At 38.8% G+C, this 21,432-nt stretch overlaps 1 protein-coding gene across 1 annotated transcript in view; it reads left to right on the plus strand.

Moving 5' to 3' along the window:
* The window catches only part of VPS26A (VPS26, retromer complex component A), a 37,138-nt gene extending 28,657 nt beyond the window's left edge, over window positions 1-8,481 (plus strand). The window contains exons 7-9 of the mRNA XM_002913729.4: window positions 1,375-1,443; window positions 4,505-4,647; window positions 6,558-8,481. Of these exons, the coding sequence (XP_002913775.1) occupies window positions 1,375-1,443; window positions 4,505-4,647; window positions 6,558-6,671 (326 nt within the window). The 3' untranslated portion in view covers window positions 6,672-8,481. The remainder of the gene's footprint in view (window positions 1-1,374; window positions 1,444-4,504; window positions 4,648-6,557) is intronic.
* The last annotated feature ends 12,951 nt before the right edge of the window (window positions 8,482-21,432 follow it).

Below are 21,432 nucleotides of genomic sequence, written 5' to 3' on the forward strand. Positions count from 1 at the left end.
GGGGGAATGAAGCATGAGAGACTATGGACTCTGAGAAACAAACTGAGGGCTTCAGAGGGGATGGGGGTGGGGGAATGGGATAGACTGGTGATGGGTAGTAAGGAGGGCACGTATTGCATGGTGCACTGGGTGTTATACGCAACTAATGAATCATCGAACTTTACATCAAAAACCAGGGATGTACTGTATGGTGACTAACATAATAAAAAAAATTAAAAAAACAAATGCAGCAAAAATTTCCCCAATTTATCTTGCTTACGATGATTTTTGCCATGTAGAAATTCTTTTTGTTTGTGTAGTCAAATTTACCAGTTTTTCCTTTTATAGACTCTAGGTTTTGTGCCACAGAAAGGCCTTTTTCACACTGATGTTCTAAAAGTAATTGTGCTTGATTCTCCTAAAGTAATATACTTAGGGGATTTTGTTTAAACTTTTAATTTCTTTGAATTTGTCTTGATATGGATTCAACTTTAGTTTTTTCCAGATGACTGACTAGTTGCCCCAGAATTAAATTGCTTTTTAATTTTAATTAGTGTATAGATTTAATTTGTCTCATTTGTTGGATTTTTGCTGAAAATAATTTTAGGCAACACGTTTTAAGAATTTATAATTGGAATCATAATTAGAAACATCTGTGATTTCTTATTCTCCATTTTCACCTGCTAATAAACGTTTAAGTGATTTAAAGATATTAAAATCAAATGTCAGATTCTTTTTTCTTGTTTAAAAGGAAATTAGTTAAACATTTTTTCTGGTTAAGAATTTTGCTGATTCTAGAAATGTTTAAATAAAAAATCTGTACTCATCATTCAGAACAGAGTTTAATTGTCTTTGCTTATTATATATTTTACAACATTGGGATCGTTAATATATGTTTTGGTATACTTTTTTCGTTTATCATATCATTGACTTTTTACAGATGTCTGGGGTCAAATAATCTCTTAGAAGATGAACACCCAAATTTAAAAGAACTATGTCAGTCAAGTACTCGGTTTGATGTTTTCTCCATGTTAGAGTTAACTAACTCTGAAAGAAGACATTTTGGATGTTGCAGAGAAAACTAGCATGACAGTGGTTATTTCTTACGTGTATTGCTAGTTTCTATTTTAGTTGATACTAGAAAGAAGGAACTCAATGGAGAAAATTCTTTCTGAACTATATATTTGGTAAGAAGAGAGTGAAACGTTCAGTCAAGTGTTAAGTATGTTAGGTGTGTATCAAGAAATAGAATGATTTTCACAAAATGGGAAGATAAATTTACTAAAATAATGTAGTTGGAAAATAAGATACGAGGTTGGAAATTATATTCTGGAAATATTTAACTTAATGTCATTTACATTCTTTTTTTTAATGTCATTTACATTATTGTGCTAGGACCAAGTACCACCACAGAAACAGAAACAATTGCTAAATATGAAATAATGGATGGTGCACCAGTAAAAGGTAACAATCTTTTCATTTACTTATTTTGTGTGATAGGTAGTACAAACAGCAGTGTTCATAGTGGTTTAGTTTGAAAGTATTTTTGCAGTGTAAAAGTATTTGTGAATTCTTAAATGATTCTAATAATGTTTTTAAGATCATCTTTGTATAGATACTAAAAAACTGTTAGTACTTCCTAGTCTGAAATAAGGTTTAATTTTTTACTCAGTTTAAATTTTAGTATGTAGGGACTCCTGGATGGCTCCGTTGGTTAAGCCTCTGTCTCTTGATCCCAGCTCAGGTCTTGATCTCAGAGTTGTGAGTTCAAGGCTGGCACTGGGCTCCATGCTGAGCATGGAGCCTACTTTAAAAAAAGAAAGAAAGAAGGAAAATTTTAAATTTAGTATTTAGAAGAGACATTTATATATTATTTCTTCTCTAGTTCTGAATTTGTAATATTTTGATTGTCTTCTGTTATGATAGTTTATCTTGGTAAGCCTTTTTCTCATGCTGAGTACAAGGCACTGTATAGCTGAGCATTAATTTCTGTGGGATTCTGTAATCCTTATTGTCCCCAAGAAAACAAGCAGTTCCATTATTATCTTCAGTATCCAAGATAATGAAGCCAGAATTTATAATTTTACTTTTTAAAAGATTTTTAATTTTTTTTTGAGTACTCTCTATACCCAATATGGGGCTCAGATTTATAACCCTGAGATCAAGAGTCACTTGCTCAGGGCACCTAGGTGGCTCAGTCAGTTAAGCGTCTGCCTTTGGCTCAAGTCATGATCCCAGGGTTCCAGGATCCAGACCAGTGTCAGGTTCTCTGCTCAGTGGGGAGCCTGCTTCTCCCCCTCTCTCTGCCTGTCACTCTCCCTGCTTGTGTGCGGGTGCGCGCGCGCTCTCTTGCTCTCTCTCTCTCTCTCTCTGTGTCAAATAAATAAATAAAATCGTAAAAAAAAGAAAAAAAGTCACATGCTCTACTGACTGAGCCAGCCAGGTGCCCCAGTATTTATCATTTTACATTATATCTTTGGCTTTTTCTTACTTTGTTAGTAATTATTTCAAAAAGTAGCTATCATTTACTGAGTGCCAACTATAGATGAGGAATTGTACTACGTATCTCTTATTCTGCAGATTAAACTGAGATACAAAGAGGTTAAAAAACTTGTTAATGATAAAGTGTAGGAGAGGCAGAACTTGACCCATCTTAGATTTTCAGCTGGGACTCTCAGAAGGATAGATTAATAAAGGGAAAAAAAAGTTTATTAATGCGTGCAGTGCGCATCATGTGGGAAAAACCTCAAGAAAAAAATAATTCAAAACAGGGCTTAGATTTACAGCGTATATAGCATCTTCAAAAGAACAATAAATTTAGAGATCTAGCTGGACAAAGGAAAGTAGTTTCAGGCTTCCAGAGGTGTGGCAAGCTGTGTGAAGGTAAATAAATCTAAGGGAGGAAACAAATGGAATAAGGTTTATTTGCTGATTCCTTATTAGCCATCCCTGGGCTGATGAGACTATCTTCATTAAAGGGAGAATTTATAGCCTGCCTTTAGGCAGAAGATGGGGAGCCTTTTCTGCTCTTTGCTGCTGCTTAGTTGCCTTCAGCTCAAAATAATTTTTATGTCAAAGAGGCAGATTTTGTGGTGACATAATCTGGTTTCCTTTAATAGCTAATCATTGCAGAATTGGAGTTGGAGCCAGGTCTTTTTTTTTTTTTTTAAAGATTTTATTTTATTTATTAGAGAGAGAGACAGCCAGTGAGAGAGGGAACACAAGCAGGGGGAGTGGGAGAGGAAGAAGCAGGCTCCCAGCAGAGGAGCCTGATGTGGGGCTCCATCCCAGAACGCCGGGATCACACCCTGAGCCGAGGGCAGATGCTTAACGACTGAGCCACCCAGGCGCCCCGTGGTCTTTCTAACTTCAAGACGTGTGTGTGTGTGTGTGTGTGCGTGTGCGTGTGTGTGTGTGTGTGTGTGTGTACACACCCCTGTTAGGCAACATTACTTTGTAAAATTTCAGCAGCCACAAAGTTTTATGTAAAGTAATGGGTCATATATCTTTCAGGAAATGGATGTGCACAAGAAAAGTATTACATATAAAAGATTCAAAACAGAATATGCAAATATTTACCCTTAGGAAGAAGCCACAAGAATCAGAATAGTAGTCTTTTTGGTAACAAAGGAATAACCATTCAGATCGTGTTTGTTGCTTTGGATGAATTAGTTAATAAGTATTGAAGAACTTATATACATGATTAGAAATTATGAAAACTTCATGAAGGAGTAACAAAACTACTAAAACAGCACTTACCTGCTAGCACTATTCTAAGCTTTTTACATATATTCATTCATATAGTCTTACAAATCTCTACAAGATGGATATTATTGCTACTCTCCATTTCACAGATAAGGAATTTGAAACAGAATGGTTAAGTGACTTGGCCAAGGTCCCACAGCCAGTTAGTTGTAGAGTTGTCATCTGAATCCAGGCATTCTGACTCTAGAGCAGTGGTTCTCATCTAGGGGTGGTTTTGTTCCCCCTACAATCCCCCGGACATTTGCTGTTGCGTGGAGTTATTTTTGGTTGCCACCCTTGGGGAATGCTGCTGATACCTAGTGAATAGAGGCCAGGGGTGCTTTAAAAGCTCCTGTAGGGCATAGGACCTTACTCACAACAAAGAATTATCGGGCCCAAAATGGCAGTAGTGCCAAGGCTGAGAAACCCTGGTGTAAAGTTTTTGTTATGATGGGATGGCTGGGTGGTTCAGTCGGTTAAGGGTCTGCCTTCAGCTCAGGTCATAATCCCAGGGTCCTGGGATCAAGTCCTGCATCTGGCTCTTTGCTCATCAGGGAACCTGCTTCTCCCTCTGCCTGCTGCTCCCCTTGCTTGTTCTCTCTCTCTCTCTTTCTCTGACAAATAAATAAAATCTTTAAAAAAATAAATAAATTTTTTGTTAGGCTGCCATCTCATGAAGAACTAAAGTGTTAGTGTCTTCTCTATAATGCTTAGTTCTAAAGATGTTATGTGACCATATTTAATCATCTTTAGAATTAAATGGAAATTGCTTTTCTTTCAGGTGAATCAATTCCAATAAGACTATTTTTAGCAGGATATGACCCAACTCCAACAATGAGAGATGTGAACAAAAAATTTTCAGTAAGGTACTTTTTGAATCTAGTCCTTGTTGATGAGGAAGACAGAAGGTACTTCAAGCAGCAGGTATGGTGCCACCAAGGCTGATGTTTTGTTCTATGGCAGTTCTAAATCACCTGGAAAGCACTTCTTTTTCTAGGCTTTACAGTACTGAGCAGTGGGAGTTTCTGTGGTAAGGAAGTAGGTGTGAATGGAATAGTGTTGTGATAGATCTCTTCCCTGTCATTCTGCAGGGCTCCAGAATGGGCTGTAATTTGGCAGAGCTTTTATTTTTCTTCTGAAGTTTTTGTTTGTTTTATAAAAATAATACCTACTGTTTGTTAAAAAAAATCAGGCAATAAAGAACAGGTCAACAAAAATTCCACCGCCATTGTGATTAGTTTTCCAGACAAACTTGTATATGTGTATTTAGATCATTTGTGTGTTCTTTAATTTGCTTTTTCATTCAGTAGTGTCTTGACTATCTTTCCTTGATCAACAAATGTAGATTTCTGTTATCACTTTGGATGATTTCAGTAACTTGATGGATTCTGGCTTTCCATTCTGTTGTAAATTTACCTGAGATGACCCATATCTAATACTTTTTTTATGTAAAATGTTTATCATAAAACTAGTTCTCATTTGAAAATCAAAAGCCTTGGTGAATTTTCAATGAAGATTCTGATTGGAATGGTCTTTTGTATTATGAATCAGATTAATAAATATTTGAATGTCAGTTGAGTACTCAGAACTAAATTAGAAATTATTCTGCACTGAGTATTGTGAAGAATACAAAAACTACCTTTTATAAACGTAGTTTGTCCTCAAGGTCCTCACATTGCATACATGTGGAAAGAGAAAAATTATAAAAGCTAATTAACAGAAAACTTATAGTTTGACAATAATTTAGAAGAGAGAAAACCTTTTCTGCTGATATTGCCATAATTTGTAACTCAAGATAGATTTCATAGGGGTGCCTGGGTAGCTCAGTCAGTTAAGTGTCTGACTCTTGATTTCAGCTCAGGTCATGATCTCAGGGTCATGAGATCAAGCCCCACATTGGATTCTGCACTGGGTGTAGAGCCTGTTTGGGATTCTCTTTCTCCCTCTGCCCCTTCCCCCCACCAAAAAAGGTAGATTAATAGATGATAAAAACTTTACAGTTTCCAAATCAGTTACATATTGCAGCCCTATTGAGTAAATACAGTGCTTCCCATGGACATTCATTTGGGTGTTTGGTAACCAACGTAGACAGCCTGTCATGGCTTTGTAAAGCAAATTTAGAATTTTTTTTTTTAATTTTAGGAATTTAAGAGATTTCAGGGTGGGTTGGTTGGAACAAGATTTGGATAGGCAAAGGAGTAAGTATTTGAAGCATATATAGGAGAAATCATAGGGCAAGTTTATTTGGAGTGCATTGGGAGCAGGAAGTTAACTGTTTGGCTGGTGGTGGAACAAAGTGATGTGGGTAAATTGGATAAAGGTTATGAAGGATCTTGAATGCCTGGTTTGAGATTTATCCTAGAGGTGCTGAGAACTACTGAAGTGCAATCCAAGCAATGTTTTAGACTACTCTGGTGTGATTGGAAGGATAGGTTAGAAAGGGGCCTCAGGCACTGGAGGCAGAGCCATCTACCAAGAGTGCTTTTAGGGTCTAAGGTTGAAGTGACAAAGGTTTGAACTTGAATAGGGGCAAAATAGCAAACTAAGGACAGATTTTAGGAATTATGAAAGCAGTAATAGCTAGAATCTTGCACCAGATTGGATTGGTGGTGGTGGTGTGCATAGGTGCTGAGGAGGGGGGAGCAGGGTAGGCAGAGGGAGGGGTCCACGATTAGAATTGGAAGAAAGTAGGTCATTCAGCAAAGAGAACAGCTTTTGTTGGGAAGAATTTCATTTTGTTATAGTTAAATTGAAGGGGCATTATTTCCATGGTGAAAATTTAAGACATAATATGAGAATATTAATTTGTTGATGTCTTGCATTTGTTTTACTAGGAGATCATTTTATGGAGAAAAGCTCCTGAAAAATTGAGGAAACAGAGAACAAACTTTCACCAGCGATTTGAATCACCAGAATCACAGGCATCTGCTGAACAGCCTGAAATGTGAACTGAATAGGAGAAAAAAAGAAAAACAAAAACCTCCTATATCCATTAAGTTCAGCAGGTTAAAGATGGTTGCAGCTTGTAGGGGGGGAAAGGCCAAAACTCCATTTATGATAGTCTTCCTTTATCTTACAGTGCTGCATTTATTTTATGATACAACTAAATGTTCTTCATGTACATACATTAAAAAAAGCGCTTTCTTTGAAACACTGGAACTTTCCTAAGCTGCCGTTTTTTTCCTTTTTTTTTTTTTTTAACTGCACACTTTGACCTGATGATAAGCACTCAGATATGCATAAACATTAAAGATTTTCATGTGAGTAGGCTGGTATTTGTAATTTTGCTTTTCTTTGTAATGTTGATTATAAATACTTTTCTCCTTTTTCATGCTAATAATTACCTCTTATTCTCTACATGCAAAAAATTAAATATTTTGTGTTCAAATAAAAATAGAAAAATTGAGTGGGCCTTACATCCTGCAAAGATTTAAAACATGGCATCTCAATATTTTTGAGAAATACGTTTATGTTTCTATAGGTGTATTTGAGAAATATGGAGTGTTTCACTGTAGGTGCTTTTGATTCTGCCATTCCATGGCTTCCTGAATTGTATCCTCTTTGAAGTCTTCTGTGGTGTGAATGTTAAAATTTTTCCCCGAGATTATGTGGCATGTCATTGTGGCCTGCTAGCTTTCCCCTTCCTCCCTCCCTCCTTCCTTCCCTCCCTCCTTCCTTCCCTCCCTTCCTTCCCTCCCTTCCTCCCTTCTTCCTTCCTTCCATCCCTTCCTCCCTCCCTCCTTCCTTTCTTCCCTCCCTCCTTCCTTCCATCCCTTCTTCCCTCCCTTCCTCCTTCCCTCCCTCCTTCCTTTCTCTTCCTTTCTCTTTCTTCTTTCTTTTCCTTCTGTCTTTCTTTTTTTGCCATATTAAGTAACTATTTTGCTACTACTGTCCAGCAGGTACCACTGTATGTTTTCTGCAATGTAGAGTTGACTCTATGTTGGCATTTTAGAATTTGTTAAAACTATATAATTTTTCTGTAACTACTTTTTTTTTAAATTAAGGCATCTTTTTACCGCATATATACAAATATAATTTTCTTGCCTTCACAAATACTCTCTTCCCTTTCCAGGGGAAAATTTGAGGATGGGGAACTCAGGAGGACCTGTGAAGCATGTGGTTATCTACATCTGGACAATTTCGTGTTTGTTAAACTGGAACTTTGGCTAGTTCAAATTCAAATGTAATTTCACCCACTCTGTTTAAATTTTGTAACACTAAAGTCATTTGTTCAAAGTTCCAAAAAGAAGCTTTTAGTCATCTGTTCATATGCATGGGGTCTGATCTCAGATACGCTAAACATGGGGTGAAGGAACTAAAATGAAGCCTGCTGTGTGAAACTACTTTCATTTAGGGTTCACTGGTTTTTGTACCAATATTTTTTTATACACTTCACGCAAGTCTTGTCAGTTACCCTTACTTTATGAGTAAGCCAAGTAACCCAAATTACATTTCTTTAAACCTGTTTACTACTATGGCACTTTGATAAAATGGTCAGTAACCAACTTCTTTCCTGGCAAAAGGTTCCATGTACCCTGTGCTGGAGCATCTGTTTTAAATGTGGCTATCTGTGAGTGGTAATGTTTTCCTTCATGTAAGTGCCTGCTCAGAGTTTCAGAATTTAAAAATGCCAAATATTTTCATGGTCACTTGCATGTAGTAATCTAGAAACTATTCGAAGAAATTTTGAAAACCAGTTGTATTTAACCAGCCTCAAATTGTGCAACCATGATGTATAATAAAGAATTTGAAATGATACCGAGCTTGCTATTGGAATGATTAAAATACTTCTCTCAAATATCATTTGTCAGATTTATCATTGAGGACAGGATTGCTCATAGTTTAGGAAGCTATATTTGTGACAAGATTTTATAAATACTGTCAGTTTCAATTTCAAATAGTTATATAATGCTTTTAATTAGGTGGCCTAAAACACTGTCACAAATAGGTTGCTTATTCACTTTGCTTAAGACTGTTGCATAACTGATTTGAAGAATAAAAACTTGAGATCAGTATTTGGTGAGTAAAAACTTGGCCAGTTAAGGAGAAATAAACTGGAAAAGAAATTTGTGTCTTTAATAAAAAGTACAGGGGCACCTTGCTGGCTCAGTTGGTAGAGCATGTGAATTTTTTTTTTTTAATATTCATTTATATTTTTCTGTTTTCAGCTTGGGTCATGATCCCAGGGTCCTAGGGTCGAGTCCCACGTCAGACTCCCTGCTCAGTGGGGAGTTTGCTTCTCCCTCTTCCTCTGCCCCACCTCCCCCCACCCACCCTGCTTGTGCTTTCTCTCTCGAATAAAATCTTAAAAAACAAACAAACATGAACAAATCAGTTTTTAGAAAAACTAGAATTTTAGCAATTCTTAACCTTTCTGATCAGGCAGTCATGCTCAATTTACACCCTCTTAAGTTTTCTTTCAAGAGTTATTGGTAAATTATCTACTTTCCCTACTCACATATTTCCTATCTACTTTACCTTGTAATTCTCAGTTCTAACGACCAAAAAGCATTAATTTGTCATGTTCAAGGTTTTTCAGTTATACATAAACATGGAGGTTAACATCTAAAAGATGTTAAATTCTAAATAAAAAGCACCTAAAGTAAGGTTTTTAGAGTTTGTAAATCCAGCACCCTGAGCTTTTAAAGTAACCGGTGACAAATTACAGAAATCAAGAATCACAATTCCTTTTAAATGCAATCATGAGATTAAAAACTAGAACACTTAACCAATTCTATCTTAGGCTCTATTAAATTTGAGAAGCAGCTCCCAAAGGAATTTTATTACTTTGAAATCATAAAAGGGGGAAAGTACGTAATTAGAAATAAACGGCAGGCAGTGTTTTGAATCGTTGGGGAGGAAAAACTTTTCCTCTACTTCCTAGATTCTGTGTTTGAGAGCCTGCTGATTAAACTGACAAAAGAGAAGCAAGAGAAAAGACTTAAAAGAGTATGAGGGAGTTCACAAAAATGTGACTTGAAGGGGTAGTTAGAATTTGGGGCCTTATATATCAACTTGATAGGGGAAAGGGGGTGAAGGACACTTACACATGACTTCTTAATAGGGGAAGTTGGGGATAGAAAGGGCACTCATGGGAAAGCAGATGACTTAAGAAAGATGAATAGGCCCTTAGGAGAATTGATGGTAGATACAATAGTTTTGTGACAAAGTCTGTTTAGGCGTGGTGCCAACTTCTCACAGTACCTGGTGATAAGATAATCTTTCCTGGTTGCTCCCTGAGAGGGGGTTTATAACAACTGAGTTCTTTTGGGAGGCTTTGCTTTTAGGCAGATTAGAGGATTTCAGTAACTCAAATGCTTCTAATCAAAATTTTTACGCCACAGTGCCATATTCCAGACTCCATCAATATGGATCAAGTAATTGGAATACTTAATTCTAAGTACCAGGTGAGTCAGTAACGTCTTAATTTCATTCCTTTTATATTCAACAGAATCTGTCGAACAGACGTAAAGGCACTCTCCAGGGGCTTGTACTAGCCTGGATTGGAATAGAACATATTTTAAGTTTCAAATCAAATAAAGGCATAATGAGGAAATTGTGCACCCTTTAATCCTTTTTAAGGCTTGGGGCCTTCTATGAGCATAATTCTTGTCACTCCATTCCAGGAGAAAGCTTAAATTTCATACTACCAAACAGCTCCAGTTCTTCTAGACCCCTTGGAGAATGCCCACTCTCCTGCCTGCCTGCCCTCCAGCCAGCTTTGTGTAAGGCTCAGCTGGCCAGTCTTGCCAGACACCATTTCCATCTCCAAGTCAAAGAGCTAGAAGTTCTTTGTCGTGCTGCCAGGGCGTGCTGTGCACACCTCCAGCACTGCGCTTACCACACTTTTATGAAAGACTAAAAGTGCACGGATTTTAAGCTGCTTGGCTCAGTCTTGTTTTAGTGTACTTTGTGCTTATGACATAATATACACTCAGCATCTGAATAAATAAGTGAACCTTATTTAAAATTAGGTGTCCTCCTTTAGAAAAGTTCTGATGAGGGACAGAAACAGAAAAATTCACATTAGCCCAGAAGGCTGACCTATAGCCTACACAGTTTCAATAAGGGTAAAAAATGTACTGGTTGCTACATTCTTAAAAGGTCTTGTGACAGGGGCACCTTGGTGGCTCAGTTGGTTAAGCAACCGACTCTGGATGCCAGCTCAGGTCATGATCTCAGGGTCCTGGGATTGAGCCCCACATTGGGCTCCCTGCTCAGTGGGGAGTCTGCTTCTCCCTCTGCTCCTCCCTCTGCCCACTCTCTCCGTCAAATAATAAATAAATCTTTATTTTTAAAAAAGATTTTATTCATTTATTTGACGGAGAGAGTGAGAGCACAAGCAAGGGGAGCAGTAGAAGGAGACGGAGAGCAGGCTCCTTACTGAGCAGGGAGCTCGTTGAAGGGCTGGATCCCAGGACCCTGGGATCATGACTTGAGCAAAGGCGGACGCTTAACCATCTGAGCCATCCAGGTGCCCCAGTAAATAAATCTTAAAAAAAAAAAGTCTCATGACTGCCTGTACATCTCACCAAGTTAATATTGCTGAATGATAACCAACAGAGAAATCTTACGGAAAGTAGTTTTATGAGAAGAAATTCAAGGAAAACTCTTATGATCTAATACTCCCTGAATGTCCCCCTTGAACACTAAGCATATTACCACCAGCATCATACAGCAAAAGTGCAGTTCTTTCTATCCAGGGGTCCTGTCCCTGAGCTACTTAAACTTACTAAGTTGCACCTTAAAATGTCTCAAGAATTACTTCTTGACTGTCGAGCTCAACGATTCCACAATTTTGGTGGCCTGTACGGGGATTATGGAATGAATCCAAGAGCCCTGGTGCGGCTTGGTAAGTCTTCTTTATCCCCGGTCTTTGTTTCTTACTTGTTCCTTTTCAGAGATGTCCTGAATAGTACAACTCTTTGGAGCAGGTCTTGCTGAGTGCTCCGGAGAGAACCTCTTGCCAATGCCCACACTACAGAGAGGGACAAACTCCTGCCACCTGGCTGGAGGGACACCAGTACCTTGGCCATAATGGTGTTGGGCTCAGAAATCAGGCCCTTCCTGTTCTACATGTTAATACTTGTATTCTTCTCAGGCATAGGACAACCATACATGCCATTAGGGTGGCCTCCAATCTTAAGACTCCTGTGTAAGGTTTCTTCCTAAATAACCCAGTGTGATCCCTCGATGAGCATCAAGTCCAAGACATGTCTGACCGTGTGCTTCCTGAAAGGGACCAGAGCTATTACCCAGTTGTGGCACCCGCCCAATGGGGGACCACTCCCTTGGGACTGGATCATGGATAAAGTTCATGAGAAAGTTGCCTGGATTGGATAGGGGTTCCACACTTTCATTTTTTCATGTCTCTCATTTGTCCTTACCCATGGGCTATTTGGCGTTCCCAGTCCTGCTCTTAGAATGAAAGTACTTCTAGCTTAGATACATGACACTTAATGTAAAATAGCTGCCTCTTCTTAACAAAGGTCAGGACCTCTACCGCATTCATTAATACTAGATCCAGAGGCTTTCAAGGGGTATTAATATCGGTGGCCAAATATATCGGCTCTCCCCAAGTGGAAAGTGGCAGCCCAAGTCTCTGGTGTTTCAGTCCATTCACCAGCCCCTGTTGTGGTCTAGGATGCAATGGGGAAGGGAAGGGAGGTCAACATCACTCCTCAGGTAGTACGAAGGTGTCAGAGCAGTCGAGAAGAGGGATGCCTCTCACCACTCTGAACCCCAGGAACTGTTGGCAATATTCCTGATGGGATACCATTCAGAAGCCGAAAGGGATTTTGGGTAGTTAATGTACTTTCTTCGTTTTATAGGAATGGACTATGAGATCAGCTTTCTCGATCCTAAAGGATTCCCCCTTGAGCAGTCTCCTAGCATACTGGTGTCAGTTTGGATTTAAATAAAAAGCACTCCATGCTATCGGGCTGTAAAATAAACCCAGCTCCCAAGATGTGCAGCTCTCTTGTAAACATCTTGCTGTCAAGACCCTTACATGCCTGCCTGTTTTTCCTAAGTCGCTAGTCTCTTTGTTTGCTGCTTCTTTTGTGTGTCAGATCTGGAATATATTCTTGAGAGGACTGGATGAATGTTGTCTGACTTGTTGTACGTGGGGTTTTCTCCATCATTCATTTCCCAGGTTCATGGTTATGATAATTGGAACCAACGATCTGGTTAGTTTACCTTGGGACAGGGACTTTAAGGAATATTCCCAAGCAGCTGCCAAAACTCCCTTTGTTTGGGGGAGGTTCCTTGTCTTCTCTGATTCAACATGGACTGCCTATCCCCCCCCCTTTTTTTTTAAGATTTCATTTATTTGAGAGAGAGAGAGAGAGGTAGCAAGAGAGCACAAGGGAGCTGGGTGGGGTGGAGAGGGAGAAGCAGGCTCCCCGCTGAGCAGGGAGCCCAACTCGGGGCTTGATTCCAGGACCCTGGGATCATGACCTGAGCTGGAGGCAGATGCTTAACCGACTGAGCCACCCAGGGGCCCCTCAGTTTTTGTTGGTGGAAAAAAGAAAACGTCTATCTGCTCATCTGTCGGAGCTGAGAAACTTTAGGACCAGGAGTCCTCTTTCTCTGCCCTCTGGGCTTTTATCCGCCTCCGGTCTTGCTCTGGGCTTTTATCCGCCTCCGGTCTTGCTGGCCCCACCTCACCTGCTCTGCCTCCCCCTCTCCCTCCTCCTCCCGTTTCTTCACCACTCTCCCTCCTCCTCCCGTTTCTTCACCACCATGATCCGGCTTAGAGCCTGCTTCTGGCGCCATTGGCTCCTGCTGCTCCTGCCCTCACTATCAAGGAGCGAAGCACACCCCACTTCCGCCCGTTCCAGATTTCCCCACAGGTGCCCCAGGTAAAAATTGACAGTGGGGAACAAATTGATTGACTTTTAGTGGACCCAGTGTAGCATATTTGGTATTTAAGCTAATTTAAGTTTGTTAGTTTAATGAAGGTAGACATGTCTTTAAAGTTATCAGCATTAAATATAAAACTTCCTTCTACCAAGATTTACTAAGGGTCAAATAAGCTCATGTTATCTCTGTTGCAAGTTGTCAGCAAAAAATGACTTAATATGAGGCTTGTGTTTGTCTCATCTGAGTTTTCATGGGTAGTTGTTAAAAAAACCAAGTAGGCTAACTAAAAAAGGTTTATAGATAAAACTTCTAAATAGCTTTCAAAATCTTTGGTAACCTGAAAGTGTGAAGTTTTGCTAAGTTAAATGACAAATTGCATTCATTGGATAAGATAAAATACTACAGCATTGGTTACTGAACACAGGTTTGTCTGCTTTTGGCTTCTTATTGCAGAGAAACTGAGGATACCTGGGTCTGCTGGCAAATGTGCTTTATGCTTTAGATTGCACTATGGGAAAAACTGTTTTTTAGAAATCACGAAATGTATTCATGAATTTCAGCTCTAAAAGAATCCTGGTATAACAGTTCACAATTGGTTACTACTTAATTTTCATTGGAGGTGAAGGTTTCTAAAAGTTAAAATTCTGCTAAATGTAATTAAGACTGATGGAGATAAGGAAATCAACTTTGCTTGTAAGGAAGTAGGAGATACATGAGAAAGTTAAAAGGGATGGGAATACCTTTTGTTGAGGGAAAAAAAAAGTAATTTTGCCTTAAAATGAGACAGGTTGTTCAGAGAAAAAAGGCTTAGTACAAAATATAAATAAAAAAGAAAATCGTAGAAGGTTTGTGAAGGGAAATCTTTGGAAAAGAATTTTATGTGTGGTCAGAATTAAGGTTGAGGGGTGCCTGGATGGCTCAGTCTGTTAAGCGTCTGCCTTTGGCTCAGGTCATGATCCCAGGGTCCTGGTTCTCCCTCTGCCTGCTGCTCCCCCTGTTTTGTGCTTCTCTCTTTCTGTCAAAGGAATGAATAAAATCTTAAAAAAAAAAAAAGAATTCATGTTGGAATGGATTTTATTTTATTTTTAAGTAGCTCCACACCCAACATGGGGCTTGAACTCACAACCTTAAGATCAAGGGTCTCATCCTCCACAGACTGAGCCAGCCAGGCACCTCGAAGTGAATGGATTTTAAAAGTACACTGGTATAAAATCGAAATTCTGCTTTTCTGTCTGTTAAGAAGACAAAGTTTTCTTGGATTGTTGGTCTGTTCTTGATAAGAAAATGTAAATGAACTTTTTCTTTATCTGCCCAGAAAACCAAAGCTTCTATGTTTTGTGTGTATCAGGTCTTGATTACTTAAAGTTAAAACTTCTCAATATTAAAGGAACTAAGTTTTGCTAAAAAACTATATAACGTCCCATAGAATCCCTTATCGTCACCTTGGTTAAATATAAATATTAAATTTTTAATGATCTGTAATCCTATTTAAGTATGTGCTTTATTTTTTTAGATTTTATTTATTTGAGAGAGAGAGAGAGTGCACAAGTGGGTGGAGGGACAGAGACAGAGAGAGAAGCAGACTCCCTGCTGAGCAGGGAACCTAATGTGGGGCTGGTTCCCAGGACCCCCGATCATGACCTGAGCCGAAGGCAGATTCTTAACCAACTGAGCCAGCCAGGCGCCTCTAATTATGTGCTTTAGAGCTTTCTAAGATTTTTAACAAACTTCCTGAGATTTAAATGGTAAATGACGTCTTTTGACTTATTAAGGCTTGTTCATTTGGTATGTTAAATTACGTGGGAAGCATTGTCAAACCAATGATGATAAGACTTACGTTGTAGTATATGGGTAAATTCTATAACCATTCTAAAATGCACATAAAATTCCTTAAGTTTTAATAAGTACTGGTATAAGGTCATTGAAATGTTGTGTGTCACAGAAATAACCCGATTTCCTTGTCAATTGCATTAGAATTAACTCTCATGTCTGATCTTTAACCATGTCTATTTCTGAAGGACTTTTTTGGGTCATTTATAGTTATTGTTCTGATGCTCTTGCAAAATATGTTTTATCTTCAAAGAGATTCATAAAAAAGGACTTTCAAGAAATGCAGTTTTTGATATCCTTAAAATGATTAAACTGAGAAAAAAATAAAACTAAACTGGGTAAGAATTTCCAGAACTAACCAAAAAAAGCTGCATCCAAACAAATAGAATTAGTAATATGGGACTAAATGAATTGAGGAAGATAATTATAGTTTTTGTGACTCTTTTCAAGATTTATTTCTTTATGTGAAGTGGGGAGGGGCAGAGGGAGAGGGTGAGAGAGAATCCCTAAATGGATTCCCTGCTGAGCACAGAGCCCAACATAGGGCTTCAACCAGGACCCTGACATCATGACCTGAGCCGAAATCAAGTCTGATGCTTAACCAACTGAGCCACCCAGGTGCCCCTTGTGACTCTTGTTTTAAACATTGCTGTTCTCTAATATTTGCTCTTCCAGATTTAAGGAAATTTTCTCTTAAGATACCCATGACTTACAGAAATGTGAAAAAGTTTTTCTTTGTGAACAAACCGAAGCATTTAAATTTTCTCCCTACCTGAACCCTCCAGAATTCAGAAATTCTCAGTGAATATTCTTTCTTTCATGGATATTACAGTCATTTGCATAAGTTCAGTAAGAATCTGTTCTCCTTATAACAGGACACCATTGGAAACATTTGTTATGTTATATCACCAACACTGTGACTGGAATGTCATATTGGAGAGAGACATGCATAGACTCAGGTAAGATCAGACAGCTTTAATGAATTAAGGTTGACCTTATGGAGCCCCATGGAGCCTGTTGGAAATATTGGCTTGATATCTTGCTTAGAGTTCCCAGCAACCTTCTCAGGTGAGTAAAGAAGGTCACTTCCTGGGAGGTGCAGGAACCTCAGGATATTCTGGGGACCTTGAGAAGAGGAATACATTCTAATCTATAGGTATTATAGGCAAGTCTGATGACAAGTATTTGGCTTGACTCTGGCCTTGAAAGGCTATTAAAAGTTCGATCTAGAGATTCCTTATGGAAAGTTCCAGAAAAGTAGATTTTAAGGTATCTACGTGATCAGTCACTATTCTTGTGGAGCTTATGTAAATAAGACTGGACTTGTTTTACAAATGAATTAGTCTTCATTTGACTATATCTGGAAATGAGGGTGAATTTAGAGAGAAAAATTATATTTCCAAATTTCAGTTATTCAATAATAATAATTTCTTTGTTGATGTTAGATTCTAGTTTTAATTGTCTTTAATTGTTTGTTGTTTGCCTAAGCTAGACAACTTAAGGTAAATTTCACAGAGATTGCCGTAATGGCTCATATATAGACAATCTTCTTGCTTGTTAGTCTGTGGAGATAATGGATGGCCCCACCTTCCTTATAAGTAGATTGGAGAATATACTTGGGATGGCCTTATTTCCCCAGACAAGTCATCTCTCACTTGCCAGCGTTTCCTCATAATTAGAACATTGTCAAGGCTAGACATCAGGCAAAGAAGGCTTCTTAATGGCTGTATCCCTTAGCCGTATTTGTCCTGGCAGCCACCTCTATTGATGTAAAATTACAAACAGAAACTTTAGCCAAGCATACAGCAGCCACCTTTAACCAAACCGAGCATGAAGTCACCTACGAATTAAAAAAGTGGCCCTCCAAAACCTAATGGCCCTTGATATCCTGACTACAAGTCAAAGAAAGAGTTACTATGCTAATATTGAGACTAAACGTTTTGTATATATCCCAGATGATTCTGCTAATATATTCGAAGTTTTAGCACACATGCACACCATACTTAAATGGTAACCTTTTTTTACAATGGGCACAACACTACACCGAGCTACGAAAGCAATCTTTGCCTCGGATTTGTGGCTTACTGCCCATATCAAGCACTTCAGGCCTCCCTTGGTGGGTTTCTCTATCATAAGGTATAGATCGGCATTATTTACATCAATACATAGCTGATATGATACATCACTCCAATACCAACACATATAGGATTATTCCTATTACAAAAAAGAATGTTTCTTGCTGGCCTATGTTAAATGTTACATGGAACTCTCCAGGCCCTAAGAGGCCTTTCTCTTATCCTTAAACTATCAAAATTTTAACTGAATATGCAAAACCACAGATAGGCTCATGAAAACAAGTTCCGATTATGTAGTACTTCCCATCGATACACTTAGGAAGGATTCTATCAAATATGGGATGGATATATGTGGCTTACTCCCACAATAGGACAGCTAAGCCAAAAGACGCTGTTATGCTGGGAACAGAAAAGCCATACCCTTGATTCATGGCCCAATGTATTTGCTAAATGGGATGGCTCTCCCCAGAAGCCTATGACCATACCATGATTTTACAGGCAACCAATTGGTGTGTTGACTGAACAGGAAACCAGGCATCAGATGGCTAGCACCTAATGGAACACAATGGTTATGTGGGCCAAATCTGTGGCTGTGGCGTCCACCAGGCTGGACTGGAAGACGTACTATAGCTTATGTCTGGGTGCACAGGCATAGTACTAAGACTAGCACAAGTCCAGCTAATCTTCCACATCTAAAACAATGATGGACAAGATCTGTGTTCCATGGGTATGGCCATCTGCCATCTATTTCTCTTCCATCAGTAGGTTTAGAAGACATCATATGGCACATGGAGGCCCTTGATAAATACACAACGAAGACATTAAATGACTCAAAATAGCATTACATTATTTTTTAAAGATTTTTATTTATTTGAGAGAAAGTGAGAGAAAGAGAGAAAGAAAGAGAGAGCACGAGCAGGGGGAGGGGCAGACAGAGAAGGAGACGCAGACTCCCCTCTGAGCAGGGAGCCTGACATGGAACTTGATCCCAGGACCCTGGGATCATGACCTGAGCCGAAGGCAGACACTTCACTGACTGAGGCACCCAGGCGCCCCTCAAAATAGCATTACATTATTAATCACTGAAATGACCCAAGTGTGTAAAGCAGTTTTACAAAACAGAATGGTATTAGATGTCTTGACAGCAGCACAAGGAGAAACATGTGCCATTACTGAAGTGGAGTGTTGTGTCTATATTTCAGATTATGACAAAATATAACCAAACTGCTTACTGATATGAATAACCAAATTGGTGCTCTTAAAGCCTCTACATTGTCACTTAATGACTGGTTAAATTCCTGATCGGGAGGTGGACTATGGTCTACCTTAAAGGGTCTTCTTATCACACTTCTTATTTTTATTATATTAATCTTAACATGTCTTTCACTTTGTTCTCTCCTATTGTTGAGATACATACAAGCAGTTCCTGACTCCTTTGCCCAGCTACAGATGATCCTTACTACTTAAAACAAATTTACCCCAATGTCACCTCTGGACTCTACAGCTGCCTTCTGCAATAGTTACTTGTAGATACAGACAGTGATCAATTCTGATCCATGGGTAGGGACATCATTATGACCCTCTCAGCTTGAAGAAGTTACAGAAGTAAGCCCTTTGTCCTTCAACAACCTTAAAGATTAAAGTACTGAAAATTCATCAGGAGGGAAATGATGAGGGGAAAATGTTCATCTTTATTCCAGAAGGCTGACCTACAGCCTGCACAGCTTCGGAGAGGATCAAATACGTGCCGGTGGCTACATTCTTAGAGGGTCTCATGACTACCTGTGTATCTCGCCAATAGTTACTATCAAGCTGAATGATAAGCAATAGAGAAATGTCCAAAAGTAGATTTACGAGTAGAAATGTAAAGAAAACACTTACGATCTAATACTCCCTGTATGTCCCCTCCCGCCTTGAACACTAAGCATATAACCACCAGCTTCATACAGCAAAAGTGCAGCTCCTTCTGTCACAGGGGTCCTGTTCCTATGCTACTTAAATGAATTTACTACATGTACTATAAAACATCTCAAGAATTCTTTCTTGACCATCATGTTCAACAATCCTGCAACAAGTCCAAATGTAATAATATTATAGAAATGAATTATTATGCACCTCAGCATTAGAATAAAGGAAATGGACTAGGTTCTCTAGGAGTTTTAATGGCCTGGGAGGGAAAGCGAGAAAGACCAGAGCAGGACCATGATGGTGCTATTTACAAGTCCCACAACTGCATCTGATAGTTGCCCCCTCCCTTAGTTTGGGGAAACCGGACCAGATAATCTTTAATTGTTTATCTTTAGGATAAACAATTTAGTATTTAGGTCACGATAACCTTACTTTGGAAAAATATTAGAAACTACAGAATTTGGTTGGCAATATGTGAGGGGAGCAATATATAAGGATGTGCTTTTGTGAAACCCTCTATACCAGGTTTTGTTAATAGCAAAGGCAAAGGAGAGAGAAGAATTTGCTTATTTTATTCCCTACCACCTGGGTTATTTTTACTTCCTCCACTTCTTTCCCCTTCCCCCATTTATTTTGGTATTTATGCATATATTCAGCATGTTTTTCTGAATGTATGTGCTGTTTCATTGGCCCTACCCTGATGGAACTATAAACCAGGGTAGCGTTCTCAAAGTGTGGCCCTCACACCAGCAGGGTGAACATCACCTGGAAACAAGGTAGAAATGAAAACTCTTGAGCTCCACCCCAGACCTACTGAATCAGAAATTCTGGGGGTAGGACCCCAACAGTTCTGGTTTTCTTAAAAAAGATTTGAGAGAGAGAGAGAGAGAGAGAGAGAGAGAGACTGGGGGAGGGGCAGAGAGAGAGGGAGAGAGAGAATCTCCCCACTGACCCTGATGTGGGGCTCAATCCCAGGACCCTGAGATCATGACCTGAGTGGAAATCAAGAGTCAGATACTCAACCAACTGAGCCACCCGGGTGCCCCCAGATTTGTGTTTTCAAAAGATCATTACGGTAACTGTGCATAGTATGGATGGAGACTTCAGAGCAGGCAAGGATACCACTTATGGTTACTGCATTCATTAGCTCAAACAAAACACTCATGGAGGCTCTAGTATGTATCTAGGTGCTGATAAATATCTCCCAAAAGGGAATGACAGCTCTGTATCCTGTAAAAGCAAAATTTTATGTTGAACATTCCCATTTCAATGTTTATAGAACTCTATGAATGGCTGAAGAGGAAAACCTATCTATACTATCATAAAATTCAGACCACAATTTCTACCTGCAAGTAGATGTAAATGAAGTTACCAGTTAGAACTGTTTTAAGATTTTTTTTCTGTAAAAATATATTAGAATGTGTTACTAAATTCATAAGATTAATAACAACTGCTGATTCTGGCCCAATAATTATAAACGGTTGTCAGGCATATTAACAAAAGGAATAACATCAGCCTTGTTGCATATTAAATATTTGGCTCATCCATTCTCCCAGTTTCCAAATCTGATGAGACATTCCTGTTTAATGGCATTTCCTGTCATATTTAAATTATCTAAGGATTTCTTTTTTAAGTCTCTCCATTCCATATACATGGTGTCACAATAATTCAGACACATTAATCCAGCATCTTCAGCTAGAAATTTTGCAATAGTTATAATTGGTTTTCCTCCCTGCTTTTTTTCAGGGTGGGGGGCGGGGGGATTGTTGTTCCAGTCTATCCTAGACACTTACTATTTGATTGTTCAAAAATTTAAAAACTATTTGCCAAACACAGAAAGAAGACTGCCTTAACTCTGGTATTTAAATTTTTTCAATACGCCTTTTCCATAGTTAAGTCTCTGCTTACATCCTTTACTCTGACTAGAATTTCCTTACAACTTCCCTATTTGTCCTGTTTGTTTGCTTCTAAGTCTGGCAGTCACTTCCTTAAGGATCTGAAATTACTTTCTTTGAACTCTCATTAGCCTAAG

The sequence above is a fragment of the Ailuropoda melanoleuca genome, chromosome 6 (assembly GCF_002007445.2).
Source record: "Ailuropoda melanoleuca isolate Jingjing chromosome 6, ASM200744v2, whole genome shotgun sequence".
NCBI classification, from domain to species: domain Eukaryota; kingdom Metazoa; phylum Chordata; class Mammalia; order Carnivora; family Ursidae; genus Ailuropoda; species Ailuropoda melanoleuca.